The sequence below is a fragment of the Cherax quadricarinatus genome, chromosome 53 (assembly GCF_038502225.1).
Source record: "Cherax quadricarinatus isolate ZL_2023a chromosome 53, ASM3850222v1, whole genome shotgun sequence".
Lineage (NCBI taxonomy): Eukaryota > Metazoa > Arthropoda > Malacostraca > Decapoda > Parastacidae > Cherax > Cherax quadricarinatus.
In genome coordinates, this window is record NC_091344.1 from 20,375,061 (window position 1) to 20,397,567 (window position 22,507).

Genomic DNA, 22,507 nt, shown 5'->3' on the forward strand with positions numbered 1-22,507 from the left:
TGTGTGAGTGTGTGTGAGTGTGTGTGAGTGTGTGTGAGTGTGTGTGAGTGTGTGTGAGTGTGTGTGAGTGTGTGTGAGTGTGTGTGAGTGTGTGTGTGTGTGAGTGTGTGTGAGTGTGAGTGTGTGTGAGTGTGTGTGAGTGTGTGTGAGTGTGTGTGAGTGTGTGTGAGTGTGTGTGAGTGTGTGTGAGTGTGAGTGTGTGTGTGTGTGTGAGTGTGTGTGAGTGTGTGTGTGAGTGTGTGTGTGAGTGTGTGTGTGAGTGTGTGTGTGAGTGTGTGAGTGTGTGAGTGTGTGTGTGTGTGTGTGAGTGTGTGTGTGAGTGTGTGTGTGAGTGTGTGTGTGAGTGTGTGTGTGTGTGTGTGTGAGTGTGTGTGTGAGTGTGAGTGTGTGTGTGAGTGTGAGTGTGTGTGTGTGTGTGTGAGTGTGTGTGTGAGTGTGTGTGTGAGTGTGTGTGTGAGTGTGTGTGTGAGTGTGTGTGTGAGTGTGTGTGTGAGTGTGTGTGTGAGTGTGTGTGTGAGTGTGTGTGTGTGTGTGTGAGAGTGTGAGTGAGAGTGTGAGTGAGTGTGAGTGTGTGTGTGTGAGTGTGTGTGTGAGTGTGTGTGTGAGTGTGTGTGTGAGTGTGTGTGTGAGTGTGTGTGTGAGTGTGTGTGTGAGTGTGTGTGTGAGTGTGTGTGTGAGTGTGTGTGTGAGTGTGTGTGTGAGTGTGTGTGAGTGTGTGTGTGAGTGTGTGTGTGAGTGTGTGTGTGTGTGAGTGTGTATGTATGTATGTATGTATGTATATATATATATATATATATATATATATATATATATATATATATATATATATATATATATATATATATATATATATATATATATAAAATGTGTCGTGCCGAATATGTAAAACTGGTCAATTAGCAAGAACTCATTTAAAATTAAGTCCTTTCTAAAATTTTCTCTTATACGTTTAAAGATATATTTTTTTCATTAATGTTAATGTAAAAAATTTTAATTTTGCTCCAAAAGAATCTTAGAAAACTTACCTAACCTTATTATAACAAGAACAATTTATTTTAGCCTAACCCAACTGAACATATTTTAGATTTGCTTACAATAATTTAATACTAAACAATCACAGTGAAATATATTTTTTTCGTTAGGTTCAGAATAATTTTGGCGAAATTATTGCATACACAAATTTTCGCTTGTCTTATATGGCAAGATGAGCGTTGCTATTTAAGCCAAGATGGCAAGTTCTGCCTATTCGGCACGACATATATATATATATATATATATATATATATATATATATATATATATATATATATATATATATATATATATATATATATATATACATATATATATATATACATATATATATACATATATATATATATATATATATATATATATATATATATATATATATATATATATATATATATATATATATATATATATATATATACATATATAATTTTTTTTTCCCAAGAAACCGGTCATACTCCCCCGAGGCAGGGCGACTTGAAAAGAAAAACGAAAGCTTATCTTTTTAAAATTAATAATGTATAAAGAAGGGGTTACTAGCTCATTGCTCCTGGCTTACAAAGAAAGCATTCTTTTCCAGTTCTCCATGGATAATATATACAGTGCTAGTCACGGCATTATGCCGGATGAGTGCCCACGGCATAATGCAGAGACTAAAATCAAAGGCCTACCATGCAGGGGAATCTTTTTTCGTCAGTGCATTATGCCTGGTAACAGCCATTAGTAGGTCATGGCCTGCCGCCGCACTCCACAGTGACTTTTCAGTGCTTACGTGGCTGCCGTGGTGAGAGGAAGTCTTATACTTTTGTCTCTCATTTGCCCTATCTTTTGTCCGGTGTTCCCTTTGGTTTTGGGCTATACATGTTAGATTATGGGTAAAAGGAAGTCTTTAACACCTGAAACTATAGCTCAAATCATAGGACTTCACAAAGCTGGGTACCAGACGAAAGAAATGGTGGAGAATGTTGGTGTGTGAGCATTCAGTGAGGAACTGGGTGCAGCGTTTCAAGGCTGGTAGAACCCACATCTCTCAGAGGTGTCTGTAAGAACTGATAACAGATGTGTCAACTGGGCTACAGTAGTCACCGCCAAGTTAAGAAACCGATCCTCTCCAAGCTACAGAAGAAACGTAGGCTGGATTATGCAAAGAAATATCTTCACTGGAATCCTCAACAGTGGCTTGAAGTACTTTGAAGTGATGAAGCAACCTTCACTGTCACCTGTAACCGTGGGGGACGTGTACCGGCCCAGAGGTAGTGACCCGCTACACCCACACTACACCTATGGGGCCACCAAACACCCAGGTGTTTCAGTGCTTAGTGTGTTGATGAATTCATTGTGCTTCCCAAAAACCAGTATGATTACTGGAGTTGTGTGACAATTTACCTGAAGTGCTTGACAAGTGTGGGGCTATGGTTTTTATACAGGACGTTGCACTGTGTCATACTGCCAAATCTGTAGTTCAGTGGCTTAAGGATTGTGAAGTGAGGTTCTTTAATGACTGGCCAGGCAATTCCTCAGACCTAAACCCTATTGAGAACCTCTGGTCAATAGTGAAGCGAAGTTTACTGGGCTAGGATATCAGTTCCATCCCACAGCTGGAGGCTGTTCTACACGAGGCATGGAATAATATGCCTCCCCAATTATAATTATAATCATGGGGAGCGCTAAACCCGTAGGATTATACAGCGCATGTGGGGGGGATGGAAGGTATTCAGGTTCAATTCAGGGAACCGGAGCACAGATCCAATTCCCTAGATCAAGAGCCCCTCACCAACGTCAAGGAACCTCCCTTGAGGGGTATGCCTCCCCAAACCCTCAAGAATTTGTGAGAGTCTTTCTAAATGGCTGGGGGACGTGATTAAGCATAAAGGACACAGCACCAAGTATTAAAACCTCAGTAAGTGTGAAAATATGTATATTATAATCTTTCAAAACTAGGGATGCCAAGCCCATGACTCTTCAGGTTGCTTGTTCTATCTAGGCTGGAATATTGCTGCACACTAACAGCACCTTTCAAGGCAGGTGTAATTGCTGACCTAGAAAATGCAGAGAGAACCTTCACGGCACACATAACGGAGATAAAACACCTCAATTACTGGGAGCGCTTGAAGTTCCTGAACCTGTACTCCCTGGAACGCAGGTGGGAGAGATGCATGATTATATACACCTGGAAAATCCTAGAGGGACTGGTACCAAACTTGCACACGAAAATCACTCACAACGAAAGCAAAAGACTCTGCAGACGATGCAACATCCCCCCCCCAATGAAAAGCAGGGGTCACTAGCACGTTAAGTGTCAGGGGCCCAAAACTGTTCAACTGCCTCCCAGCATACATAAGGGAGATACCAATAGACCCCTGGCTGTCTTCAAGCAGGCATTGGACAAGCACCTAAAGTCGGTACCTGACCAGCTGGGCTGTGGTTTGTATGTTCGATTGTGTGCAGCCAGCAGTAACAACCTGGTTGATCAGGCTCTGATCCACCATGAGGCCTGGTCACAGACCGGGCTGTGGGGGCATTGACCCCCGGAACTCTCTCCAGGTAAGATAAGATAAGATTTCGTTCGGATTTTTAACCCCGGAGGGTTAGCCACCCAGGATAACCCAAGAAAGTCAGTGCGTCATCGAGGACTGTCTAACTTATTTCCATTGGGGTCCTTAATCTTGTCCCCCAGGATGCGACCCACACCAGTCGACTAACACCCAGGTACCTATTTGCTGCTAGGTGAACAGGACAACAGGTGTAAGGAAACGTGTCGAAATGTTTCCACCCGCCGGGAATCGAACCCGGGCCCTCCGTGCGTGAAGCGGGAGCTTTAGCCACCAGGTTTGTCTTTTGGTACATGTGTGGGGAAGATGCGGCATAATGCCATGACTAGCACTGTGTGTGTGTGTACTTGCCTAATTCACCTAATTGTGGTTGCAGGGGTCGAGACTCTGCTCCTGGCTCCGCCTCTTCACTGACTGCTACTGGGTCCTCCCTATCCCTGCTCCATGAGCTTTATCATACCTCGTCTTAAAACTATGTATGGTTCCTGCCTCCACTACATCACTTGCCAGACTATTCCACTTCCTAACAACTGTGTGGCTGAAGAAATACTTCCTAACATCCCTTTGACTCATCTGTGTGTGTTTTATTATTTATTTAGAAAAGTCAAGTGCAAAAGGCATCAGGACAGCATTGTTTCAACATTTAAAGTGTGCTCAGGTAAACTGATGTACACATTTTGAAGTTTAGTTGAGTAGCCTTACCTTACCTAGCTCAACCTAAAAGAACTAAAATTATATGGTTCATATACGTACTAGTTTTAGAAATGCTCTACGGCAAGTGTAATTTAAAGTGTTAGAAAATCAGGGGTATATTTTGAGGACAGATTGAATAGTGTTAATATGGGTGTCTTGTACATATTTTCTGGTTCAGTTTAGCCATTTTTGAGCATTTTAATTTGTGGTGAATTAATAATGATAACCAAATGTGTAAAAAAAATTTGTTTTTACAGGTGTGGGATACGGCTGGCCAGGAAAGATTTCGTTCCATGGCACCCATGTACTATAGAGGTGCTAATGCTGCTTTTTTGGTGTTTGATTTGACCAAGTATGAAACATTTACTGATGTACAATCCTGGGTTACTGGTAAGTTAAGAATTGTTCTTTTTTTTTTTTTCCATTTTTATGTCACTTTAATGTACAGAATTTGCTATAAAAATCTAGGTTACCAAGCAGAATATCTCGAGTGTTTCTATTCTGCCAGTGTCTTTATCAAAATATGTAGTGTGTTGTCTAATGTGATGTGCACATCGATTTCTGAATTACTAAAGAGCCTGAATGATTCTAAATCTACCTGTATAGGAAGGCCCTGCTTATAAGCAGGTTAGAGGTTCCGAGCCATGCTGTAAAGTGAAACCCTGCCTTTTTCACTTTCAAATGTATATAAAAGCCTGACAACATGTTTACACTATTATATATTAAGCAAGCAATAGAGCTAGGTTTAAACATGCATATTCAGTACACACATTATTTACCTTAAAATATTTTCATCCTTACTTTATAGTGAGTGGTGAATATATTTATTGTAGGAAGTCTAAATAAATGAAGAATGGGTATAACTGAAAACTGCTGCATTAGTGAAACACCGTAAAGCAGGACCCGCATGTAGTTAAATGCCTCTAACCGATTTTCATAATGGGAGAGTAATGTCTGGCAGCAAGTAATAAACCACAGTTAATAATAAAACAATGTTCACTATATACAGTGTGAGGAACAGGTGTACTCGCCTGATTGTGGTTGCACAGGTCGAGACTTGGCTCCTGGCCCCGCCTCTTCACTGACCGCTACTGGGTCCTCCCTCTCCCTGTTCCATGAGCTTTATCATACCTCGTCTTAAAACTATGTATGGTTCCTGCCTCCACTTCATCACTTGCCAGACTATTCCACTTCCTAACAACTCTTGACTGAAGAAATACTTCCTAACATCCCTTTGACTCATCTGAGTCTTCATCCTCCAATTGTGACTCCTTGTTTCTGTGTCCCATCTCTGGAACATCCTCTCTCTGTCCACCTTGTCTATTCCACACAGTATTTTGTATGTCATTATCATGTCTCCCCTGACCCTCCTGTCCTCCAGTGCCGTCAGACTGAGGTCCCTTAACCTTTCTTTGTAGGACATTCCCCTTAGCTCTGGAACCAGCTTTGTCGCAAACCTTTGCCCTTTCTCTAATTTCTTGACTTGCTTGACCAGGTGTGGGTTCCAAACTGGTGCTGTGTACTCCAGTATGGGCCTGACGTACAGTGTACAGAGTCTTAAACAACTCCTTACTGAGGTATTGGAACGCTATTCTCAGGTTTGCTAGGTGCCCATATGCCGCAGCAGTTATCTGGTTAATGTGTGCTTCCGGCAACGTGTTCGGTATTATACTCGCCCCTAGATCTTTCTCCTTGAGTGAGGATTGCTGTCTTTGGCCGCCTAACCTATACTCTGTCTGCTTTCTTCTTTGCCCTTCCCCGATCTTCATGACTTTGCATTTGGTGGGGTTAAATTCTGGGAGCCAGTTGCTGGACTACGTATCCAGCCTGTCCAGGTCTCTTTGTAGACCTGTTTTATCCGCATCCGATTTAATTCTCATTAACTTCCCATCATCTACAAACAGGGACACTTCTGAGTCTATACCTTCTGTTATGTCGTTCACATATACCAAGTATAGCACTGGTCACAGACTGACCCCTGTGGGACCCCGCTTGTCACAGGCGCCCACCGTGATACCTCATAATATACCATGACTCACTGTTGCCTCTGTCAGGTATTCTCTGATCCATTGCAGTGCTCTTCCTGTTATACATGCCTGATCCTCTAGCTTCTGCACTAATCACTTGTGAGGAACTGTGTCGAAGGCCTTCTTGCAGTCCAAGAAAATGCAATCAACCCACCCCTCCCTCTCACGTCTTACTTCAGTTACCTTGTCATAAAACTCCAGTAGGTTTGTGACACAGGATTTGCCTTCCGTGAATCCGTCGTGTATAAGGTGCACAATTTCCACTTCTTTTCAAACATTTATAAATATGTATGTTAAACCATGGTGACATCACACAACCCTGTCTAAGGTTTACTTTTTCTGGAAAATAATATCCCTTACTCATACATAAGCTAGCCTGTGTCTCGCTATTCATGTCAAAGATCTTTACCTACCACTTACGTACAGCCTATCCTCGCTTAGCGGTGTACTCATTTACCAACGACTCAGACATATGACAGGCTCTCTGACTAGTATATATACCTAAATAGTGTATATTTGAGCAGATTTCCTCTTATTCTGATTATTACAATACAGTGGACCCTCGAATACCATAATCCCTTTTCTGTGTGTAAAACTATAGTTCTCCTCTATAAAATGTATTTTTTGTTTATATTTCCCATAAAAAATGTAAATCCAATTAATCCATTCCAGACACCCAAAAATATTAACAAAAAATACATTTTATGGAGAATAACTATAGTTTTACATTCAGAAAAAGGATTATGAAATTCGAGGGTCCACATGGTGCAGCCTCTCCTCACTTAACGATGGAGTTCCGTTCCTAAGACCACATCGGCAAATGAATTCATCGCTAAGTGAGGAGCATATTATAATGGTAGTGGGTTTGTGTCAACCATCTTTGATATTGTTTTAATGTCACCTTAGCACCATTTTAACATTTTGGTGTATTTTTAAATATTTATACAGTACAGTGGACCCCCGCTTAACGATCACCTACCAATGCGACCAATTATGTAAGCGTATTTATGTAAGTGAGTTTGTACGTGTATGTTTGGGGGTCTGAAATGGACTAATCTACTTCACAACATTCCTTATGGGAACAAATTCGGTCAGTACTGTCACCTGAACGTACTTCTGGAATGAAAAAATATCATTAACCAGGGGTCCACTGTACAGTACAGTACTGTATACTGTAATACACAGAATAGAGGAAATCAGCTCTAATATACATTATTTAGGTATGCACATTACTGTATCAACATTTAAAAATATACCAGAAATTTTATAAATGGTGCAAAGGTGACATTAAAACAATATCAGAGATGGTTGACACAAACCCGCTATCATTATAGTATGCTCCTCACTTAGCGATGAATTCATTTGCCGATGTGGTCTTAGGAACGGAACTCTGTCATTAAGTGAGGAGAGACTGTATTACATTTGTAACATCTTCCACATTGCTCCATATTTTTTTTTTTTTTTCAATAATAACCCTACCATACACTTGATCTGGTATTAAGCAGGCTTAATTCTTATTCTGCTCTCTGCCAATCCTTAGGTATCTTATTCCTTTTTATGTACATGTTAAAGAATAAATGCACCAACTGCTCCAAAACTATATCCCCATTGGGAAAAGCTACACAGGGCAATAAAATTTATCCTAAGTCTGCATACTAGAATTTTTATTAGTCTGCCCAAAATGCCTAGGCATACTAGGCAGGCTAGTGGCCTTTTTTTTTTTTTTTTTCCCCAACAAGTCTGTCGTCTCCCACCGAGGCAGGGTGACCCAAAAAAGAAAAAATTCCCAAAAAGAAAATACTTTCATCATCATTCAACACTTTCACCACACTCACACATTATCACTGCTTTTGCAGAGGTGCTCAGAATACAACAGTTTAGAAGCATATACGTATAAAGATACACAACATATCCCTCCAAACTGCCAATATCCCAAACCCCTCCTTTAAAGTGCAGGCATTGTACTTCCCATTTCCAGGACTCAAGTCCTACTATTTGAAAATAACCGGTTTCCCTGAATCCCTTCACTAAATATTACCCTGCTCACACTCCAACAGATCGTCAGGTCCCAAGTATCATTCGTCTCCATTCACTCCTATCTAACACTCTCATGCATGCTTGCTGGAAGTCCAAGCCCCTCGCCCACAAAACCTCCTTTACCCCCTCTTTCCAACCCTTTCGAGGACGACCCCTACCCCTCTTTTCTTCCCCTATAGATTTATATGCTTTCCATGTCATTCTACTTTGATCCATTCTCTCTAAATGACCAAACCACCTCAACAACCCCTCCTCTGCCCTCTGACCAATGCTTTTATTAACTCCACACCTTCTCCTAATTTCCACACTCCGAATTTTCTGCATAATATTTACACCACACATTACCCTTAGACAGGACATCTCCACTGCCTCCAACCGTCTCCTCCCTGCTGCATTTACCACCCAAGCTTCACATCCATATAAGAGTGTTGGTACTACTATACTTTCATACATTCCCTTCTTTGCCTCCATAGATAACGTTTTTTGACTCCACATATACCTCAACGCACCACTCACCTTTTTTCCCTCATCAATTCTATGATTAACCTCATCCTTCATAAATCCATCCGCCGACACGTCAACTCCCAAGTATCTGAAAACATTCACTTCTTTGTAATTGTATATAATTGGTACTGTAACTGTAATTGGTACTGTACAGTACCAAAAAATTTCTTTTAATTTAGCATGTTTTAAAGTCATTTGTCTTTTTTGGCAGAGTTAACTAGCCGTGTTGGTGATGGATTAATGCTTGTAGTTGTGGGTAATAAGAAGGATCTTAGAGATGACAGAGTGGTAAACAAGATCACTGCCCAGGAATATGCCCAGTCCATAGGAGCATTCTTTGTTGAGACTTCAGCTCTTGACCCCTCAGGCAAGTTTCATTTTTATCACCCAGGGCTTTGCTCCTAAGTCCATTAAAATGCAAGTGTGTTGCCTTCATGTATCCCCATCTCCATAGTTTTTTATATTGAAGTTTACATATGGATATTGTACATGTACCTCTTTTCACAGTGCATTTAAACACACTTTAATGTACAAATCATGATTCTATTATTACACAGCATGTAAGGGTCTGAAACCAGATTATTTATCATTTAGTACTGGTATGTTATCTTTGTATTCATTCAGCATATATGTGCAGTAGCTTCAAACAGTTTTACTTACCACACTTGTTACAGATTTCCAGTTGAAGGTGGCATCTCTCGTCCTTTTCAAATGTCAGTACAATACATTAATTACATTTTTCCTTTATCAGTTTTCCTCATTAATGGAGTGTTTAAGATGAGCATGTAATGATTTTTTGTGTACCCTATATTTTTTTTTGTTTATTGAGGGGAATTGCTAGACCTGTAGAGTCATACAGTGCCTTGGAAATGAGAAGTATTCAGGCTTGATTCAAGGAAGGGGAAGATAGGTCCACTTCCTTGGATTTTGAGTCTCTCGCTTGCGTCAAGGTGCAGTAGGGCCCCACTTACACGGCAGGTTAGGTTCCAGGCCACCACCTGAAAGCGGAATGCCATTTTCTTCCACTTATAAATGCTAGACAACAAGTTTACACTAATTTATCTTAAGATGGTAATAGAACTAGGCATTAAAAACAAAAAATAAAATGCACAGTACACTCATTACTTACCTTAAAATATTTGTAGTCTTAATGTAGGGTGAGAGGCGAGTCATATTTATTTGTAGGAAGTAAGGTGTGGGAAGTATTGTAGCCAGCCAGGGCAGCCCACCCTACCCTACCAGACACCAGCCCACCCACACGTAATGTAAACAAACAGACATATCTGCTTTTGGTTGATGCACGTTCATTCCCATGTCTGTGAATCTTATTACAAACACTTTACGTTGTGTACAAGTTGTCTTCATGTTGATGCAGTAGAATAAGTAGAGGAACATTCCCATTCTCATGTAACACCATTTTTAGAAGAAATGATGCTCTGAGTGAAGGCATACAAAAGTAATCATTTTCTAGTTACCCCCAGTAATAGCGTACACATTTTCTCTGATGTTGGACTAGAGAAAACGTTATTCTTACTGTGGGGTGTATTTATCATGTTTTTATGTTATGCAGTATGTTTATTATATAATTTTGAAAAAATATAGATTAATGGAAATGTCTATATGTAATATACATGTATATGACATTTAATGTGCCCAAGAGATTATTATTAATATGGCATCAAGAGTAGAGAGACTCTTGGTGATTTTAATGTGTACCTGCATGCCAGCACAGTGTGTAAGTATATTTAGCTACAGGTACACATAAGTATAATTATCAGAGTACATATAGAATATGCAATAACTTGAAATTTCAGAAAGTTTCCAGACATAATAGAGATGTGCTCACGGAGAATGTAAATAAACCGGGTGGGGCGTGCCGTACAAGACGGGTTGCCATATAGTGATTTCTGGTCATAATTTGAAATTGCTGTATTAGCAGAGCACCGTAACACAAAATGCCGTAAAGCGGGGCCCTACTGTATCCTCCTTGAGGAGTCTGTATATCCTTGAAAATTATTTTTGAAAAGCCATTTGATACCATTGCATTTTTGTAATTTTTTTTTTAACATGTTGGCTGTTTCCCACCGAGGCAGGATGACCCGAAAAAGGAGAAACACTTCATCATTATTCACTCTATCGCTGTCTTGTCAGAGATGTGCCAATACTATAGTTCAAAAACTGCAACATATCTCCACCCCTCCTTCAAAGTACAGGCACTGTACTTCCCACCTCCAGGGCTCAAGTGTGTGTAACCAGTTTCCCTGAATCCATTCATGTTACCTTGCTCACACTCCAACAGCATGTCAAGTCATGAAAACCACTTGCCTCCACTCATTCCTATCTAACATGCTCACACATGCTTGCTCTGTCTAAATCCCCTTGCACACAAAACCTCCTTTACCCCCTCCCTCCAACCATTCCTAGGAGAGCCTGCACTATGTAATATAATTCTTAGCAAAATGCTAGTATTTTAAGATTGCTATAGTAGAACTGCTTAAATAACTAAAATTGCAACCCATTGTTCCATAGTTTATATTTTGGTTTCTTTTGGTTTAAACTAAATACAGTACTGTATATGCCCCTGTTTTCTGTATTCAGCTGATAGTTTGTACAGTACACCCAACTATTATATTCCTCTGTACAACCAAGTAATTTGTCAAAATAAAAAATCTAATCTAATCTACTTGGAAATGGTCACAACTCAAAGTATACACCTTCATTCAATTAGCAGACCATAGAAACTCTTAACATTAAGTAAACAAAATGTGTAAACCTGGCTTCGAAGACTTTAAGAGGCTAGCTCAAAAAATTTCCTTGGTACACTCTTCCATTATCATTGGAGGCTTGTCAGTCTATGGCTTAACTATAGAAAATAAATTGTAAAATTACAGTACCTGGTACTCATTGCACTGATATTTGCTTTCATTCTCTTATTTCTAATTATTTTATATTTCTAGAGTAGCTTAAAATGCCTAGTGCATGAAACCTTTCTCTTGCAGGAGTGCAGGATATGTTTAACATAGTGGCTACTGAGATGGTTAAACAGGCAGAAAATGATGAGAACTCGACTCTTAGAATATATTCAGCTGATGTAAGTAGATTGAAGTTTAACATTCATTGAACTTTCTCATTACTGGCAGTGTTAACCTTAACTAGCAGGTTGCCGAGCCAGGCTGTTCATATTTTGGATGGAGGGAATATCGAGGAAGTGGACATAGATGTTCAGGAGTGGGCACATCGGTAGATGTCTATAAAAGACAAGGTGAACCACAGAATAGATGAAGAGAAAAATGTGAGTGGTATGTTAAGGAATCTGTGGAAAAAATTCATCTGTGGAGTCCAGAAGGGGAATATACCAGGGTATAGTGGTGCCAGCACTTTTATATGGGTGCGAGTCATGGGTTTTGAATGCTGCAGTGAGGAGGAGGCTAGATCATTTTTGAGAACAATGTGTGGTGAATATGTAGAGAATTTGGAGCACAGAAATTAAAAGGCAATGTGTGGTTGCCAAGGGTATAATTCAGAGGACTGAGGGGGAGTTGTTGAGGCAGTCTGGTCATGTAGAGAGGATGGAAAGGGATAGTCTGACAAATTGGAGTGTGAGCAGAGTTAGGTTTAGCAAGAGATATTGGGAAACCAATTAGTTGGACTTGTCTTGGAGGTGGGAAGGGCAGTGCCTGCACTCTGAAGCAAGGGCAGTGATGCTGCAATTAGATGGTAATCTGAATTGTGATTTCACCACATTTTTAGAAAGACATTGATTGTATGAATGATGAGTTTCTTTCCTCTGGGTCACCCTGCCTTGGTGGGAGACAGCCCTTGGAGTTAAAAGTGCCAGTCACTAGTTAGTAGAATGAACTTGAAATGTAACATATAACTAGTTATTGAATAATTGGAAAGACAATACTACTGAGATATAATACTAATCTGATTATATTACTGTATTTCTAGGGTAAAGATGAATGGAACCAAAGTGCATCATCAAACATAAACTTAAATGAAAAGCCTGTGCTGGAGAGAGACAGATGTTGCTGACTTCTTAGTAGTGCCATAAACAGCAGAACATATACCAAAAAATAGTATGAGTAAATTCACTTACGAGGAGAATGTCACAAATATCGTTAATTTTCCAAATTTAGTTACACAATGTTTTTGCAAAAAAAAAAAAGTGCAAACAATTTTTGCTTAAACGTTACTGTTATGAATGGCTGTGTAGCTGATCAGTCTGTTAAGTATGACTAGAATTTAGCTAACACTATGCATGGCAGAAAATGATATTTGCAATGCAAAGATTCATAACCCAGTCTTTCATGTATTGGATTTGCATAATTTTGTGAAACATCGGTTAAAAATAATTTTAATTTTTCCTTTTATTGTTAATGTTATTGTATTGTAAATATTACACTGTAGAACTTTGTTTTTAAATACAGTATCATGCTTAAGACCACTTGGGCTCAATAATTTGCAATTTAACATGTTTTATAACTGAATCACAGTTTTCAACTAATCTTAGTTTCCATATAAAACATAAAAATGGTAAAATAAAATATGTATATACCATAATTAAAAAATGTACTGTAATATAAAACATTTAAATCTATTGTTTTATGCGCTGTATAGCCCTTGTGGCTTAGCGCTTCTTTTTGATTATAATAATAATATTGTTTTATGACAAGATTAATGCATGTTACTGAAGTAGAATAAACACCTTAATAAATTCTTAAACAACTTTATATATTTTATTTTAGTTGTATGAGAAAACTAAAAATTCATAGTTTAATTTTCTTTTATAATGCTACTGAATGTCTTGTCACTTTGGATTTAGTGTTTTTATTATTTTTATGGTGAGTGTTGTACTGCAGGTGGATGAGCAGAGGTGCCACTAAAGTGTTACGTACTCTACAATATACAAGAGTCCACATCAGTCTGTTGCTAATTTCAAATTGTACTAGTTTTCATGTGATAATTTGCAGATGCCTCTTCTGATCAACTTCAGCTTCAGTCCTTTAACACTGATAATGCAAGTTTTTTCTGAGTGACTTCGAACATACAAGTGCTAGTGTATTTTTCTAAAAGGAAGGTTCGTATTGTTAGGCTGTGTCAACTCTAATTTGACTATTTTATTCAAATAATGATTTTTTTTTACTTTAATTTACTAATTATGATATTGGTCTGTATAGCAACTAAAATGCCTTCTCTGACAAGCTTTAAACTTTCAAAACTGGATTATCTTATTGTAATTAAAGGAAGGTTTGGATTGGATTTTTGGCTATGTAGGTGCCAATTTGCCTTTATACTGAAGAAATTGGGATAATGTTTCCATGCAATAATTAGTAAATGGCTCTTTTGATTGGCTTAAAAATTTTCAGTGCTGGTTGGTATATTTAACAGCATAAGAAACTTGTGCCACACTCAGGATTGTTCATTTTGCATGCTACGAGGTACAGGGGGATAAGTAAGTTCGTGGGATACCTTTCTTGGCTCGAGTAACAACCAGAACAATGCATTAAATGATTTTTATTAAATATTTTATTTCATACCAATCTTTTAACCTGAAAAAAAAAAAAAGGCGAGTCAAGGTAATTTAAAGATACATTCTCACTCCTGAAAAATAAATGTGCACATATGAAATAGTAACAATGCTCTTTTACAATGTTTATGGTTCCAAATGATACTTTACAAAAACAGATTCACTGTATTTACAATTTTAAGCATAGGGTGGTTTTAACTTTCATTAAACAATATTTATAAATGTCTATACACTCATTTCTACTAAAGTGATATTTTAAAATTCTGCAGTTACATTCAAGGCACTAGTATGTAGATATATACAGCATATATCTACACACAAAATACAAGTGTTAAATCAATGTTACTTTATGTACATAACATTTCTACATGTGCAGTTCACATGCTCAATGCATTGGCACAGGTCATCTTAGGTCCATGTAAGACACCTTTTCCTGATAAACGAAACAGTATATACATGAGGTGTCTATTTCTCACTATGTATAGAGAATTTAATCTGCATGTGATTATACAGAACTGCTGCCTCAATGATCCTTGTGCACTCAACAGTGTTAATTCTAGCAAACTAATGTCCACAAAATTAAATTTACATTGAGAAGTTCCTTGATGGTGAGGGGCTCTTGATCTAGGGAATTAGGTCTGTGCTCCAGTTCCCCGAATTAAGCCTGAATACCTTCCATTCCCCACAGGTGCTGTATAATCCTATGGGTTTAGTGCTTCCACATGATTATAATAATTATATAATACATTGAGAAGTGTGTAAAGCATTACTCATTGTATATATATAGTTTTTATTTTCATCCCTACATGAGGGATGACAGTATTAGTGTGTAAAGTACTGCAGTAAATTGTGGCTTATGTCTTTTTAAATAGCAAAACTAGTATACACATCTATAGACAAGTAAATGCTACCCAAGTCTAAATTTAACAAAATGTGGGTGGTAAAATGTAGTACTTTACATACAAGTACATTCCAGAGACTAGGAAGCAGTAAGAATTTGGCACAATACACACAATTATATTGTATGTAATCCTAAAGGTAATTTAAAATAATAGTTATTGCACAGCAATATTCAAGTTTGTTATTGATACACTCCAAGCCTTTTATAAAAATTACAGTATTTGTAATCTAAGGTTAAATAATACATATTCACTAGACAGTTGCATGTGAAAGACATTTGGGTTTGGCACAAAGCAAATACCATGAAATTTTACTTTATCCAGTTTACCCTACCCTGCAGCACTGTATGACTTGTGGGTTTAGCACTTAGTTCTGATTAATAATTTATCCAAGTTACAATTACTATTGGACAGACAGAGGCTTGGAATGAGAGGCAGAGACAATATCAAAGACTTAAAAAAAAAAAAAAAAATTCTATATGACTTTGTTGGCTTATCCTAGATAAATGCAATCACTTGTTGCCATTCTGCCTACATTGTACTGTGTGTAATAATCACTTGTCACTTTTACATGCCTATATTAATTAATTCCATGTGGAAGTGGAACAGAATTCTTCCTCTAAGGCCAAAGCCATGTGTGTCATAAGGGGTGACTAAAATGCCAAGAGTAAGAGGCTAGTAACTACTACTACTACTGTATACAATACTAAATTTAAAAAGAAACTTTCATTTCTTTTTAGGTTACCCTGTCTTGGTGGGATACAACCAGTTCAATGAAAAAAAAAAAAAAAAAAAAATTCTTGGGTCACCCTGCCTAGGTGGAAGACATATGGTGTTATTTTTTTTTTTTTAACTAAATACGTTTACTCATTATTACAATTTAAATAGAACCTATCAATTTTATTGGTTAAAAGTAGTCCTCGAAAACCTTAGTTCTAACAGAGTCCACTTTAGTTTTGGTTATTTACTATTTTTTTTATTTATTAACACACTTGCCGATTCCCACCAAGGCAGGGTGGCCTGAAAAAGAAAAACTTTCACCATCATTCACTCCATCACTGTCTTGCCAGAAGGGTGCTTTACACTACAGTTTTTAACACTCCTCCTTCAGAGTGCAGGCACTGTACTTCCCATCTCCAGGACTCGAGTCTGGCCTGCCGGTTTCCCTGAATCCCTTCATAAATGTTACTTTGCTCACACTCCAACAGCACGTCAAGTATTAAAAACCATTTGTCTCCATTCACTCCTATCAAACACGCTCACGCATGCCTGCTGGAAGTCCAAGCCCCTCACACACAAAACCTCCTTAACTCACTCCCTCCAACCTTTCCTAGGCCGACCCCTACCCCGCCTTCCTTCCACTACAGACTGATACACTCTTGAAGTCATTCTGTTTTGCTCCATTCTCTACCATTAAACAGCATGCCAGCGCTGTATGACACTTAAGGGTTTAGCATTTTATTTGATTAATGATGGACAACAGCACAAGATCTTGTCATAACTTGCCTCTGGTAAGACAGTGATAGTGCAAATAAGGGTGAAAGTGTTTCTTTTTTCAAGTCGCCCTGCCTTGGTGGGACACGGCCAGCATGTTGGGGAAAAAAAAAATGCTTATATGTACTCGATATAAAACTATATACATATGTAAAAACCATGTGAAGGACTTGGGTAATTTACTAGGGTGGTGGTGTCCATTTCTGTTCCAGTGATCTAAAATTATGGCTCGAATTTTTTTTTTTCTGTATTTGAAAACCCCCCACTAAATTCACATGTCAATCAGTACTGTAACGACCTGATAAAGCTATTGCAAAAATTATTTTCTCTTCGCCTCGGTAAAGATCCGGAGGAGGAACTCTCCAGTCATTTCAGGCTCAAAAGTAGAGGGAATGATAACATAAGTACCAGGAGGGAAACGGAACCTAGTGGTAACCTCACGAGAATTAAGGAAGAATGGCACCTTGGCAATGCTGGGATTATACTTGAAGAACTCTGTGTCGAGCTTTTGTTCTGGTTGCATGTCTGGCGGTAGCTGTGTGAAGAAAAGCTGATGATAATTATCGTGCACCTGATGGCCCCTTCATCTGGCTACCTTGCTGGGGGTATGGAACCCATGCTCTAATGTTATTTATTAAACAGTTCATAGCTAATACATTGGGCTGCAAGGTGACAAGAGCTAAACCTCTATTCTTGTATTTATATTATTCCTCTATTACTAGCACTGACCTAAATGCACCATCATTCTAGCCTTCTGCTTAGTATTAAATTATCTTTCTATCCCATTTCTATGTACTGTACACTCCACTCCTTTCCATGCATTCATTCTTCAATTTCCCTAAAACTTACATTTTTTGTGTAACTTCCAGTAAGTTCCAAAATATCACACACAAATAATGCAGTATGTATCCATAAAATATTTACTACAATGGAACTTGGCTAATGTACTCCCAACATTCAAGGGAGACACATTTGAACACTATTCTAGAGACCAATATCCCTGACAATCATTCAGTTCAAGGTGATGACTCCTCTGACTTATTGACAGCAACCAATTTATTACACAAACTTTGATAATCCTTCCTTTAGCACTCCTCACATTTATCCTTTGATCCTGCATCAATTCTTGCTCTTAAGTTCAGCACTTCTTTTTGATTATAAGTAGTAATAATTTATATCAAGAGCAACAACATGAACCCCTCAAGGGAGGTTCCATAATGCTGATAAAGGCTCTCGCTTCAAGGAATTAGCTTATGTAATTGTTTCAGTGTGGGTAAAGAAGACAAGAGAGAGAAGGAAAACAGAAAATTGAAAAAGACCTAAAAAATGTTGCATTTAGCAATGTTATGAACAAGTGACCTGTTTTCATTAGAATATGAAAAACTCGAATATAAATACTACTTTCAATAGCATTTTCACTACTACTATACTGGGCAATTGTTACTTTTACAAACCTTATATATAGTGAAGCCAATTGGGACATAGTCAACTCCATAACGTTTCAGCTGCCTAACATTCTTCTGCATGAGGGAGACAACTATAGTACAGAGGTCATCATCATCATCAACATCTGGATCCTCCAACTGGACCGAGTACTGTGGGTTGCTTGCAAATGTATCTGAAAAATGAGTGGCTGGCTAGTGACAAATGAACAACTGAAAATATGAGTGAATTACAACTGGTGGCTCATGGGTATGTGTGGATGAGTTTCAGCCCTGGAAAATGCTCCAAGGAAGTAGAGCTGAGATGCCTCATCTTTAGCACTTAAATCTATCACATTTCTTAAAATTTAAAATGGATTTATCACCCTCCAGGTAAACTATCTCCTTTTGTAGCCCATTCTGTTTTACCACTCTGCAGGCTTTTCTAGTACGGTATCCGTACAGCCTCTCTTCTTTCTTAAGTCTATAGCCTCTTATTTTCTGTTTATGCTAAGAGATCTTATTATTTAAAACATGTGACAGGTTTATTAAATGACAATGCACCATATTTAATAGATAAAAGATTCATTTATATGCATCATTAGCTGAAGAGTCACAATTCAGAGTACAGTACAATATTCTTCAACAGCCAGTGAACACTTTCTAACATCAAATGACTTACAACACTATATTGATCAGTATCACACTTCATTGCTCTGTCACCTCATTACATGACACTTCACTGTTCTCTTTACTGTGTCTCATTGCTTAATAGCACCTTACTGTTCTCTCATTACTATACTACTCTGTTCATTCTGACCCCTTCTAATTTTGACTCCGTTTACAAAATGGGATGGCATTCAACGTCACAGTTTCTTGTCCCCTTGTTGACATAAATCACTAGGCAATCTATTTAGATGTGGAAAAAGACACTTATGTACAGTTCAGGACATTTATTAGATGTTCTGAACTGTACATTAGTGTCTTTTTCCACATCTTCTCGGTATCACCATACCATTTCCTCAATCTATTTAGAATATGTCAACAAGGGAACAAGAAGCTGTGATGTTGAATGCCATCCCATTTTGTAAATGTTAAGTAATGAAACACAGTAAAGAGAACAGTTTAGTGTCATGTAATGAGGTGACAGAGCAATGAAGTGCTCTTAAATTGTGCAATACTGATTGATATGGTGTTGTAATTCATTTGGTGTTAGAAAGTGTTCACTGGCTGCTGAAGAATATTGCACTAGCTGTGAACTGTAACTGTTCAGCTAATGATGCACCTATGTGAATCTTGTATCTTTAATTAAATATGGTGTGCTGTCATTTAATAAACCTGTCACAGTTTTAGATGTGTTTAATAAAATTTTCCCCACACATACCTTTATGGGCAATAGTAATACCGGAAAACTACCAAAATATGGCAACTGCTTTATGCACATTTGCTTAAATATTCCTAACACACACACCCATGGGCAACAGTATTACTCATTGCAATTTATCAAGATAGCTACTTTCTTTGTGCATTACCTGAAAACTTACAATACCTGATAACTATCAAGATTACTTTCTGCTATTTGTCTGCATGCCACAATTCCTTTATACAAAAAATTATGTCAATGATTTTTAAACTGCTTAAATAACTTACTAATAAAGTTTCTGCAACCTCCTGCACTATGGTGGGAGGCCCAAGCACCTTCGTATATCATCATCTGCCATCTCTTCTGTACTTGGTCCACTTGATTTTCATTACCATTTTCCTCATCAAAACTATTATGATCAAAGACTTCTGGGGTAACATCACAAACTTCAACAGTTGTGAAGTTCTTAACAAAATCCTGCATGTTAAAAGCAACAAGTGATTATTTAGTAATTATAAGAGGGTACTGTGTACTGTTAGTTGTATACTATCTAAACAATTACCATATAATATTTACACAAATACTACACAGAGGTACAAAGGAATTACAAGTACCATCCGACTTACAACCGAGCTTGGTTCTGACCAACTGGTTATAAGTCAAAATGGATGCAAGTTGAACCTTAGAAAATTGCCAACATACTGGGTAGGGCATAATATCAAACCTTTCCTATATAAAGTACTACCTACATAGTATCCTATGTTACTTTTTACTAAATGTACTACTGTATATCAACATCACAGTTAATACAGTATGATGCTGCTGATAGGGCAAGATAACTCAAAGTGATGCTGCCTTAGTGATGTGAGAGCTCTCCTGAGATGGTGTGTTGGTCGCGAGTAGCGGTCAACTGTTGTACAGTGGTATGCATTGGCCCGCCCAGCCCTGCTGCCAGATGTACGGTCGTAAGTATGAGTGGTTGTATTTTGAGCAGGTTGTAAGTCAGATGGTACTTGTATATGAACTAATGTTCTACAAATATAAATTAACACAATTTTATTAATAATACATACCTGGAAACTCATCCAGAACTCTCCATCATCATCGAAGGTGAGTCCAAGACGTTTCTTTTCCTCTTCAGTGATGGTAGCCCACTCTGGGGATTTATCACTCCAGGACCCTTTCCATTCTGTTTCATTACCCCATGGATTATGCAGACGAATTAACTCAGCCTTGCCCTAAAATGAATAAAAAACCTGTATCTACAGGAATTGTATAGCAATTTATATAAAATTTCAATTACTGTGATGTATCATTAATTTCCTTATTAATGAGTAATATCTTCATATTATTTAAGTCTCTACACCCAGACGAATGATAAAGCTTAGTGGAAAATATAGAGCATATAAATACGTACTGTCTTTGGACTAATTTTTTCACTGTACAGTACATGTATATGTATGCAAAGTACATGTACAACATGTTATACTGTATATTTTACTCATGTCAAGAACAGAAACCCTGAGGTATTTGATCACTCTAGATACAATCCATAACAGTTGACTAGCACCCAGTTATTTACCTACTGCTAGGTGAGCAAGGGCAGCAGTGTAAGAAATCTAACCCATACACCTCACTTTCCCTATGGACTGGAACCCAGAACCTTGTGGTTCTGAGTCAATTGCTTGGTAATCTGTGCTACAAATCACCTAATGCTCACAATATGGAGGTCCCTCAAGTACTCTAGATTTCATTTCAAGTTAATGACAAGTAGTAAGAAGAGTTTGGATTATGCTATAAATAAATACTGTATTGAACCTATGAATAAGGGAGTTAAAAAAATAATCTAAGTCATGATTATCTGCAGTTCACTTAGAGCCAAGTGGTTATCTGATTCAGATCCCTATAAATCTGGTCATGACACAATAGCCAGTGTGCCACCTGAAAACTCTCCAGATAAACTGTTTGCTCCTACAAGTACATCATACTTTAGTTGTTAATGTTAATATACAAGTGTCCATCACTCTATGCTATAAATGTATTCAAGGCCTTTGCTAGCTGTACTAAACTCAATCAGGACATCAACTCTTAATACTGCACCATAAAAAATCTCAAATGTGCTTTGCAAATTGCATAGATCACATGTGGCAAAAGTATATTGCATATAAGGAATTACTGATACAAATGGGAAATTGCATAGTGAATTTGCATAAAGTAAGGGAAAACCTGTACTGTAAACAATGTGGCCTGTTCAAAATTCTCTCTCATGTAGTGCTCAAGGACCCATACAGGTTTTGCACTTTTTATTATAACAAAAACAATCTTGTCTCATGATGAAAGTACATCTAGAGGCAGAGAGAGAAGTCAATACTGTTTAGTTACAAGTTCACCTAGAAAACTTCATTCATGCAAATGCCACAGATTCCTATCAACCTAGATTCCACTAAAGATGGCTGGCAGAAAGGAAATACAGCTGTTTCCCAGAAGTGTGCAGACTCAATCTAGATTATACCCTCCAACTGTAAACTCCTTAGCCTTCCTTCAGAGTGCAGGCACTGCTATTCCCATCTCCTGGACTTAAGTCTGGTTAACCGGTTTCCCTGAATCCCTCCATAAGTTACTTTGTTTACACTTCAACAGCATGTCCATTAAGAACAACTTGTTTACTGACACCTATTTAACATGCTCACACAATCCTGCTGGATATTAAGCCCATAAAATTCGAAATCTCTTTCATCACCTCCATTCAACCTTTCCTGGAACAACCCCTACCTCTTCTACCTTCCACCTCAGATTTATACACCCTCTCAGTCAACCTATCTCTCTTCATCCTCTCTACATACCCAAACCACCTTAATAACCCCTCCTGAACCCTTTGGTGACCTCGCATCACTTTTCAATTTCTCCGCTCTGAATTCTCTGTATGATATTCACACCATACATTGCTCTTACATA

The 22,507-nt window shown here is 38.1% G+C and overlaps 2 protein-coding genes across 15 annotated transcripts in view; one reads left to right on the plus strand and one right to left on the minus strand.

Annotated features, from left to right (window-relative positions):
- Window positions 1-14,370, plus strand: part of LOC128692355 (uncharacterized) — a 31,710-nt gene extending 17,340 nt beyond the window's left edge. For both annotated transcript variants that reach the window (XM_053781492.2, XM_053781493.2), the window contains exons 3-6: window positions 4,535-4,667; window positions 9,057-9,212; window positions 11,845-11,936; window positions 12,797-14,370. In XM_053781492.2, coding sequence (XP_053637467.1) covers window positions 4,535-4,667; window positions 9,057-9,212; window positions 11,845-11,936; window positions 12,797-12,880 — 465 coding nt within the window. In that variant the 3' untranslated portion in view covers window positions 12,881-14,370. The remainder of the gene's footprint in view (window positions 1-4,534; window positions 4,668-9,056; window positions 9,213-11,844; window positions 11,937-12,796) is intronic.
- A 2,597-nt stretch (window positions 14,371-16,967) lies between these two features.
- Window positions 16,968-22,507, minus strand: part of LOC128706416 (calpain-B) — a 62,654-nt gene continuing 57,114 nt past the window's right edge. For all 13 annotated transcript variants that reach the window (XM_070096432.1, XM_070096427.1, XM_070096430.1 and 10 more), the window contains 4 exons: window positions 20,626-20,790; window positions 19,840-20,029; window positions 18,223-18,386; window positions 16,968-17,303 (listed from right to left, as the gene is read on the minus strand). In XM_070096432.1, the coding sequence (XP_069952533.1) occupies window positions 17,088-17,303; window positions 18,223-18,386; window positions 19,840-20,029; window positions 20,626-20,790 (735 nt within the window). In that variant the 3' untranslated portion in view covers window positions 16,968-17,087. The remainder of the gene's footprint in view (window positions 17,304-18,222; window positions 18,387-19,839; window positions 20,030-20,625; window positions 20,791-22,507) is intronic.